The sequence below is a fragment of the Aegilops tauschii genome, chromosome 4, assembly GCF_002575655.3.
Source record: "Aegilops tauschii subsp. strangulata cultivar AL8/78 chromosome 4, Aet v6.0, whole genome shotgun sequence".
In the NCBI taxonomy this organism is placed as follows: domain Eukaryota; kingdom Viridiplantae; phylum Streptophyta; class Magnoliopsida; order Poales; family Poaceae; genus Aegilops; species Aegilops tauschii.
In genome coordinates this window covers 29,543,524-29,554,085 of record NC_053038.3, presented here as the reverse complement: position 1 = coordinate 29,554,085, position 10,562 = coordinate 29,543,524, and the positions used below count along the sequence as shown (strand labels likewise).

Below are 10,562 nucleotides of genomic sequence, written 5' to 3'. Positions count from 1 at the left end.
TGTAAACTGACATATTTCCCAGGCCCGAGCCCGGCCTGACATACGCAACGGGTCAAATTTCTAGGCCTGAGCCCGGCCCGAACACAAAGCCCGGCCCGGGTTTTTTGGGCTGGGTCGTCGGGCCGGGCTGCCCATGCCCAGGTCTAGTCCGTACTAGTTGGGTTAATAGATTTCGTAAATAAAAAGCAAAGTGGAATTTCGCAAATATAAAAATTATGTCATGTCTACGTGTTGTTTTTCGCGTTTCCTACAACCCTTTTTTAATAAAAAAACGTTTTGATTTATTATTATTTGATTCTTTTTTCTTTTTTCACAGAAAGAGGAGGAAGCCGAGTAGGACAGCCCCAGAGGAGAGGAGGAGTATACACAGCCGCTAGCTCTTCCCCCGCGGCGCCCGATCGAGCCTTGGAGGAGACTCGAACCCTAATCTTCCGCCTCGATCTCTCCCGCCGCAGGAGAGATCCCACTCAGCCTCGGCTCCAATCCGCGACTCGACTCGAAGCTCCAGCTCCGCCGCCGCCCCCCGCCTCCGATGGATCCGAAGCTGGTGGAGGTGACGCAGCTGTTCGACCGCTTCAAGGCGGCCTTCAAGGCCAGCAATTTCGACGTCTGCTCGACCCTCCTCTCGCAGCTCAAGGTGCGCCCGCCCCCTCCCCCCCCCCCCCCCCCCCCCCCCCCCCCCCCCCCCCCCTTCCGCCGGGTGGTTCGGAAAGCTCGCATCTTTTCTAGGTTTTAGTTCTGGTTGGATCGGCGGCGCCGGTGGTTTCGCCGCTGGGGAGGGAGGGGTCGATCTTCTGGTGAATTGACAGGTGAAGCTTCCTCCTCTTGCAGGTCCTCCTCACCAAGTTCCCCAGCCTACCCCCGCTGTTCCAGCAGACGCCCAACGCCGTGGAGGAGCTCAAGCTTGCGAGTAAGATAACCTTTTTTTTTCTCTCTATCAATTGTCGTCAGGTGGTTGCAATGATGCTTTCCGTATGTGTGCGCTGGGTGCGATTTTTTCTTGCTAGGTTACCATGTTATTATGGTGTGTGTAGTGTAGGTATATATCCGTATATGTGATGATTGTGTTGGTGAGGGGATTTTGATTCTGTCTGTAGGTATATATATAAATATATATGAAGATTGTGTCGGTGAGGGGATTTTGACTCTGTGTGAAGGTTGGTCTGTGTTTGGTTGATGTGTGATGTGGTTATCTGGTTTTTGTAACGCTGTCTGAGATTGTAGTCATGTTTGATTATTGTTGCGATATGACTCGTTCAGTGCTGTTGAACTGAAACTTTGTTTAGTTAGCCGGCAATTCATGTGTGGTCTTTCTGTAACAGTTGGTATGTTTAGTTGCTCGATGCAGCTAGCTCGAGGATGTGGTGGGGGATCTTTGCATGCCTAACACTGATTTGTTTTGGTCATGCAATTTTACTTTAGGAGTTTCAGTCGAATGGTTGCAGCCATATATGAATTTTTATAGATGATTTGATTTGAATGTTTGTTCTATCTTAGGAGTTAAAACTGACGCTAGTGATGCTTGTCCGTGTCAGAGTGTCAACTCTGGAATAACGGGTCTCTTTTTCGACTTGACCTCTGATGCTGCATTGGATATTTGTATTAGATGATATAAGATTCGGTCATTCAGATATCATTATGTTGCAGTTCATGAATTGATCGTTCATATGCTGTCGCCATGAATGAACCCAACCCTTCTGTCTGATTGTCGTAACCTATGCCCTGTTTTTTTTCTAAAAGGAAAATGTGTGTCTGTAGTGTTATGGCCCAGCTATTTAGAAATATATGCTCTGGTCTTGTGGTTATCCTTAATAGAGCAGCCACTAAATCTACCTGAAACATTTCAGGGGAAATTTATGAGCAGGCAGTTATTTTGAGTGTGAAAATGGAAGACCAAGATGCATTTGAAAGGGACTTCTGCCAGCTCAAGCCGTATTACATGGACACATGGTTAGTTCCTTTTTTTTACCACTTTGCAGTTGTTTTCCCTGTCTATGCATTGTGTAGGCTGTCATTTAATACGTGTATTGTTCCCTGTTCTCCTTCATCATCCATTGGGTTTTCAGTTGGTAAAGTCAAAACAAATAAGTATAAATTATTGGTTTTCTTTGGGCATAATAAGTTGCCAAATGAGTTAAACCAAAATAGGTTTTTGTGTTAGTCTTGCATGAGTTTTTGGGTTAATCTTGCATGAGTTATGTTGTGCCAAGTTTGCTGGTTCAGTTGGGTAGTCGAATATGGAACAGGGGCTGAGTTGGGAATTTATGTTTGCAAGTCGCAGTTAAGTTAGACATGTAGATTGGGTTTCGTATCGAACTCTCAGGTTTCTGGCCTGCGGGTGAGCCATGATGCCCTTGCCAGACTGGCAAATGTTTTGTGTTTCTAATATCTTAGCAGAATTGTTTTCGCATCTTATTCAGTTTTATATGCCTGGTTTATCAAGTCCAGAACATGTTAAAAAATGTCTGGACTTGTTGAAGGTTATTTTAGCTAGGAACATGTTGGATTTGCTGCTTGTAATATATCGTACTAATTCATGCTGATGCTTGCAGTGGCATAATTCCTCCATCATCGGAGGAGTACCCAATCATGGGGGCTAACCTTCTGAGGCTGTTAGTCCAGAATAGAATTGCGGAGTTCCACACTGAGCTGGAGCTTCTTCCCGCCAAAGCGCTGGATAATGCTTACATCAAGCACGGGGTTGAGCTCGAGCAGTCCTTTATGGAGGGCGCATACAACCGCGTGCTGAGCGCTCGACAAACCGCGCCGCATGAAACCTACATATACTTCATGGACCTTCTCGTCAAAACGGTTAGGTAAGTCGGTCTCTGTCTCCACCCCTTCCAGTTAGCTCCTTGTGCTGCTGTGCATCACTGTGATGATATCTGTTGCGCCCGCAGAGACGAGATAGCTGGGTGCAGCGAGAAGGGATATGATTACCTGTCAATAAACGACGCGAAGCAGATGTTTAAGTTCAGCTCCGACAAGGAACTGGAACAGTACATAGCAGAGGTAAAGTAACATGCCTTGTGCTCCCGGTGTGAATTGCGTGAGTTATTATGACTCCCCGTGTGGGATGTAAAGTATCGTCGTGTTGTCAACAGGAACACCCTGAGTGGGATGTCAAGGATGGCCGGGTCTTGTTCCAGAAGGTGAAGGAGTCGCAGCCCTGCAAGGAGATCCCGGCGGCGCCGGTCATCAACCAGACCCTCGGCTACGCGAGGGAGCTGGAGAGGATTGTGTGATTTGTTTGCCTCTTTTTTCATCTTTGGACTGAATTTCCCATGAAGAGGTGGATTATTGATTTTGTTAAATCGTTTGTTTCACCCACTGTTTCAAAAGATACACAAGTGTGAAATGTCGGCTTAAAATGGCAAAAGAAACAACGTTTGTTATGTTAGTCAATTGATTGTGTAAGAGCAAGTCCAACAGAGGGGCATGTGCTTTTTTCTCCTCCCCCCGCTGTCGTCGCCTACAGGCAAGGTCGACGGCCACAACATCTTTGGCAGTTGATGCTGCTCGCGCAGAGCCTTTTTCATTCACAATGGTCGCCTACCGGCAGATGATCAGCCAGTTTAGTGGCAGAAGTCATATAAAAAATATCTTGGAAGGAACAACATATATGAAGGAAAGAATGTCCTACATGTTTGCAGCAAACAGGACATGAATGCAATATATTGACAGGGAATTATTATGCCAAATGTAAAACCAGAAACACAAATGTACAAAACGATCATAGAGCGCATGTACAAAAAATAAGAAAAACTGCCAGCTACGGTACAATAATCATTTGCCCAGTTTGCATGTGTTCTTCCAGCACAATCATTTAGCTTGTTTTCATATCATACCAAAAAAAAAAGATATAAGAATCTAATGGAGTAGTACATGGTATTCAAGAAGACAGGTTACATAATTCTGAAAGCACAATAAGAAACACCGTTTATCCGATAGAAAACTGCAAAAGCGCAAACTAAAACAGGATGAAAGAGAGGTCATAAACAGCAGCATTAGCATACTTTTTGCATACAAGATGTGCACGCCCACGACTGCATTTTTTACAACAGAAATGTCATGGTAACAAAACAGGCCACTGTACTGTGCATACAGAAGAATACATCTGATCTGAGAGTTGTCAACATCTTTCCATAATCGCTATACACACAGTATATATAATAGTAATACAAAGAAGAGAGATCAGTAACCGGGCAGAGTTGTGGCTACTACACAAGGAAGGACCAGAGATAGCAAACTTTAAACTCAACAATGAGTGCTTGTCGAGGGTTTCCTTCAATGACTCGACCTCTTCAGATAGCTGCTCCACTTTTCTGCCAGGACAGCATCAAACAATGTTAAAAACTTGGAACAGCAACCTACATAACTCCTATTCAGCTCTTCCTTTCAATTGTGCACACTGTCAAAATTATATATGCAACAGGGGGAAAAATCACTACAGAGTGCATACCCTAGAGCAATTCTCGGGAGTTGCTCTAGCGGCCACAAATATCACTTTTATACATAATTCCATTTCCACAAAACAGATAAAGGAAACATAGATAGCATCCTCAAACAACAGGATGAACCAAGTGTTGGGGAACGTAGTAATTTCAAAAATTTCCTACGCACACGCAAGATCATGGTGATGCATAGCAACGAGAGGGGAGAGTGTTTGTCCACGTACCCTCGTAGACCGAAAGCGGAAGCATTAGCACAACGCGTTTGATGTAGTCGTACGTCTTCACGATCCGACCGATCAAGTACCGAATGCACGGCACCTCCGAGTTCAGCACATGTTCAGCCCGATGACGTCCCTCGAAGTCCGATCCAGCCAAGTGTTGAGGGAGAGTTTCGTCAGCACGACGGCGTGGTGACGATGATGATGTTCTACCGACGCAGGGCTTCGCCTAAACACCGCTACAGTATTATCGAGGTGGACTATGGTGGAGGGGGGCACCGCACACGGCTAAAAGATCAAATCAATTGTTGTGTCTTTGGGGTGCCCCCCTGCCCACGTATATAAAGGAGCAAGGGGCGAGGTGCGGCCGGCCAGGAGGGGCGCGCCAGGAGGAGTCCTACTCCCGACTCCCTCCCTTTCCTTGTTGGATTAGGAGAAGGGGGAAAGAGGAGGGAGAGAGGAAGGAAAGGGGGGGGGGGGGCGCCGACCCCTTTCCTTGTCCTATTTGGACTAGGGGGAGGGGCGCGTGGCCCTGCCCTGGCCGCCTCTCCTCTTCTCCACTAAGACCCACTATGGCCCATTAAACCCCGGGGGTTCCGGTAACCCCTCCGGTACTCCGGTAAAATCCCGATTTCACCCGGAACACTTCCGATATCCAAATATAGGCTTCCAATATAACAATCTTCATGTCTCGACCATTTCGAGACTCCTCGTCATGTCCATGATCACATCCGGGACTCTGAACTACCTTCGGTACATCAAAACTCATAAACTCGTAATATAACTGTCATCGAAACTTTAAGCGTGCGGACCCTACGGGTTCGAGAACTATGTAGACATGACCGAGACACGTCTCCGGTCAATAACCAATAGCGGAACCTGGATGCTCATATTGGCTCCCACATATTCTACGAAGATCTTTATCGGTCAGACCGCATAACAACATACGTTGTTCCTTTTGTCATCGGTATGTTACTTGCCCGAGATTCGATCGTCGGTATCTCAATACCTAGTTCAATCTCGTTACCGGCAAGTCTCTTTACTCGTTCCGTAATACATCATCCCGCAACTAATTCATTAGTCGCAATGCTTGCAAGGCTTAAGTGATGTGCATTACCGAGTGGGCCCAGAGATACCTCTCCGACAATCGGAGTGACAAATCCTAATCTCGAAATACGCCAACCCAACAAGTACCTTCGGAGACACCTGTAGAGCACCTTTATAATCACCCGTTATGTTGTGACGTTTGGTAGCACACAAAGTGCTCCTCCGGTAAACGGGAGTTGCATAATCTCATAGTCATAGGAACATGTATAAGTCATGAAGAAAGCAATAGCAACATACTAAACGATCAAGTGCTAAGCTAACGGAATGAGTCATGTCAATCACAGCATTCTCCTAATGATGTGATCCCGTTAATCAAATGACAACTCTTTGTCTATGGCTAGGAAACATAACCATCTTTGATCAACGAGCTAGTCAAGTAGAGGCATACTAGTGACACTCTGTTTGTCTATGTATTCACACATGTATCATGTTTCCGGTTAATACAATTCTAGCATGAATAATAAACATTTATCATGATATAAGGAAATAAATAATAACTTTATTATTGCCTCTAGGGCATATTTCCTTCAGTCTCCCACTTGCACTAGAGTCAATAATCTAGTTCACATCACCATGTGATTTAATACCAATAGTTCACATCACCATGTGATTAACACCCATAGTTCACATCGTCATGTGACCAACACCCAAAGGGTTTACTAGAGTCAATAATCTAGTTCACATCGCTATGTGATTAACACCCAAAGAGTACTAAGGTGTGATCATGTTTTGCTTGTGAGAGAAGTTTAGTCAACGGGTCTGCCACATTCAGATCCGTATGTATTTTGCAAATTTCTATGTCAACAATGCTCTGCACGGAGCTACTCTAGCTAATTGCTCCCACTTTCAATATGTATCCAGATTGAGACTTAGAGTCATCCGGATCAGTGTCAAAATTTGCATCGACGTAACCCTTTACGACGAACCTTTTTGTCACCTCCATAATCGAGAAACATATCCTTATTCCACTAAGGATAATTTTGACCGCTGTCCAGTGATCTACTCCTAGATCACTATTGTACTCCCTTGCCAAAATCAGTGTAGGGCATACAATAGATCTGGTACACATCATGGCATACTTTATAGAACCTATGGCCAAGGCATAGGGAATGACTTTCTTTCCCTTTCTATCTTCTGCTGTGGTCGGGCTTTGAGTCTTACTCAATTTCACACCTTGTAACACAGGCAAGAACTCTTTCTTTGACTGTTCCATTTTGAATCACTTCAAAATCTTGTCAAGGTATGTACTCATTGAAAAAACTTATCAAGCGTCTTGATCTATCTCTATAGATCTTGATGCTCAATATGTAAGCAGCTTCACCGAGGTCTTTCTTTGAAAAACTCTTATTCAAGTATCCCTTTATGCTATCCGGAAATTCTATATCATTTCCAATCAACAATATGTCATCCACATATAATATCAGAAATGCTACAGAGCTCCCACTCACTTTCTTGTAAATACAGGCTTCTCCAAAAGTCTATACAAAACCAAATGCTTTGATCACACTATCAAAGCGTTTATTCCAACTCCGAGAGGCTTGCACCAGTCCATAAATGGATCGCTGGAGCTTGCACACTTTGTTAGCTCCCTTTGGATCGACAAAACCTTCTGGTTGCATCATATACAACTCTTCTTTAATAAATCCATTAAGGAATGCAGTTTTGTTTATCCATTTGCCAGATTTCATAAAATGCGACAATTGCTAACATGATTCGGACAGACTTAAGCATAGATACGAGTGAGAAACTCTCATCGTAGTCAACACCTTGAACTTGTCGAAAACCTTTTGTGACAATTCTAGCTTTGTAGATAGTAACACTACTATCAGCGTTCGTCTTCCTCTTGAAGATCCATTTAATCTCAATGGATCGCCGATCATTTGGGCAAGTCAATCAAAGTCCATACTTTGTTCTCATACATGGATCCCATCTCAGATTTCATGGCCTCAAACCATTTCGCAGAATCTGGGCTCATCATCGCTTCCTCATAGTTCGTAGGTTCGTCATGGTCTAGTAACATGACCTCCAGAACAGGATTACCGTACCACTCTGGTGTGGATCTCACTCTGGTTGACCTATGAGGTTCGGTAGTAACTTGATTTGAAGTTACATGATCATCATCATTAGCTTCCTCACTAATTGGTGTAGGAGTCACAGGAACAGATTTCTGTGATGAACTACTTTCCAATAAGGGAGCAGGTACAGTTATCTCATCAAGTTCTACTTTCCTCCCACTCACTTCTTTCGAGGGAAACTCCTTCAATAGAAAGGATCCATTCTTAGCAATGTATGTCTTGCCTTCGGATCTGTGATAGAAGGTGTACCCAACTGTCTCCTTTGGGTATCCTATGAAGACACATTTCTCCGATTTGGGTTTGAGCTTATCACGATGAAACTTTTTCACATAAGCATCGCAACCCCAAACTTTAAGAAACGACAGGTTAGGTTTCTTGCAAAACCATAGTTCATACGGTGTCGTCTCAACGGATTAGACGGTGCCCTATTTAACGTGAATGCAGCTGTCTCTAATGCATAACCCCAAAACGATAGTGGTAAATCGGTAAGAGACATCATAGATTGCACTATATCCAATAAAGTATGGTTATGACGTTCGGACACACCATTATGCTGTGGTGTTCCAGGTGGCATGAGTTTGTGAAACTATTCCATATTGTTTTAATTGAAGGCCAAACTTGTAACTCAAATATTCGTCTCCACGATCAAATCACAGAAAAACTTTATTTTCTTGTTACAATGATTCTCCACTTCACTCTGAAATTCTTTGAACTTTTCAACTGTTTCAGATTTATGTTTCACAAGAAGATATTCCTATATCTGCTCAAATCATCTGTGAAGGTCAGAAAATAACGATACCCGCCGTGAGCCTCAACATTCATCGGACCACATACATTAGTATGTATGCTTTCCAACAAATCTGTTGCTCGCTCCATTGTTCCGGAGAACGGCGTTTTAGTCATCTTGCCCAAGAGGCATGGTTCGCAAGCATCAAGTGATTCCAAAAGCCCATCAGCATGGAGTTTCTTCATGCGCTTTACACCAATATGACCTAAACGGCAGTGCCACAAATAAGTTGCACTATCATTATTAACTTTGCATCTTTTGACTTCAATATTATGAAAATGTGTATCACCACGATCGAGATCCAACAAACCATTTTCATTGGGTGTATGACCATAGAAGGTTTTATTCATGCAAACAGAACAACAATTATTCTCTAGCTTACATGAATAACCGTATTGCAATAAACATGATCCAATCATATTCATGCTCAACGCAAACACTAAATAACATTTTATTTTAGGTTCAACACTAATCCCGAAAGTATAGGGAGTGTGCGATGATGATCATATCAATATTGGAACCACTTCCAATACACATCGTCACTTCACCCTTAACTAGTCTCTGTTCATTCTGCAACTCCCGTTTCGAGTTACTACTCTTAGCAACTGAACCAGTATAAAATACCGAGGGGTTGCTATAAACACTAGTAAAGTACACATCAATAACATGTATATCAAATATAGCTTTGTTCACTTTGCCATCCATCTTATCCACCAAATACTTGGGGCAATTCCGCTTCCAGTGACCAGTCCCTTTGCAGTAGAAGCACTCAGTCTCAGGCTTAGGTCCAGACTTGGGTTTCTTCACTTGAGCAACAACTTGCTTGCCGTTCTTCTTGAAGTTACCTTTTCTTCCCTTTGTCCCTTTACTTGAAACTAGTGGTCTTGTCAACCATCAACACTTGAAGTTTTTCTTGATTTCTACCTTCGTCGATTTCAGCATCACGAAGAGCTTGGGAATCGTTTCCGTTATCCCTTGCATATTATAATTCATCACGAAGTTCTACTAACTTGGTTTTGGTGACTAGAGTATTCTGTCGATCACTATCTTATCTGGAAGATTAACTCCCACTTGATTCAAGCGATTGTAGTACCCAGACAATCTGAGCACATGCTCACTGCTTGAGCTATTCTCCTCCATCTTTTAGCTATAGAACTTGTTGGAGAATTCATATCTCTCAACTCGGGTATTTGCTTGAAATATTAACTTCAACTCCTGGAACATCTCATATGGTCCATGACGTTCAAAATGTCTATGAAGTCCCGATTCTAAGCCGTAAAGCATGGTGCACTAAACTACCAAGTAGTCATCATATTGAGCTTGCCAAACGTTCATAATGTCTGCATTTGCTCCTGCAATCGGTCTGTCACCTAGCGGTGCATCAAGGACATAATTCTTCTGTGCAGCAATGAGGATAATCCTCAGATCACGGATCCAATCCGCATCATTGCTACAAACATCTTTCAACTTAATTTTCTCTAGGAACATATAAAATTAAAAGGGGAGCAACATCGCGAGCTATTGATCTACAACATAGATATGCTAATACTACCAGGACTAAGTTCATGATAAATTAAAGTTCAATTAATCATATTACTTAAGAACTCCCACTTAGATAGACATCCCTCTAATCATCTAAGTGATCACGTGATCCATATCAACTAAACCATGTCCGATCATCACGTGAGATGGAGTAGTTTCAATGGTAAACGTCACTATGTTGATCATATCTACTATATGATTCACGCACGACCTTTCGGTCTCAATGTTCCGAGGCCATATCTGCATATGCTAGGCTCGTCAAGTTTAACCTGAGTATTCCGCGTGTGCAACTGTTTTGCACCCGTTGTATTTGAACGTAGAGCCTATCACACCCGATCATCACGTGGTGTCTTAGCACGAAGAACTTTCGGAACGGTGC

At 43.4% G+C, this 10,562-nt stretch overlaps 1 protein-coding gene across 1 annotated transcript; it reads left to right on the top strand.

The window, feature by feature from the left end:
- Positions 1-293: 293 nt before the first annotated feature.
- LOC109748905 (26S proteasome non-ATPase regulatory subunit 8 homolog A) lies at positions 294-3,405 on the top strand. Its single transcript, XM_045227352.2, has 6 exons — positions 294-637; positions 832-910; positions 1,848-1,950; positions 2,553-2,816; positions 2,901-3,012; positions 3,105-3,405. Exons 1-6 carry the CDS (start codon positions 533-535, stop codon positions 3,243-3,245), a joined length of 804 nt encoding a protein of 267 aa, XP_045083287.1. The 5' UTR covers positions 294-532; the 3' UTR covers positions 3,246-3,405.
- Positions 3,406-10,562: the final 7,157 nt, after the last annotated feature.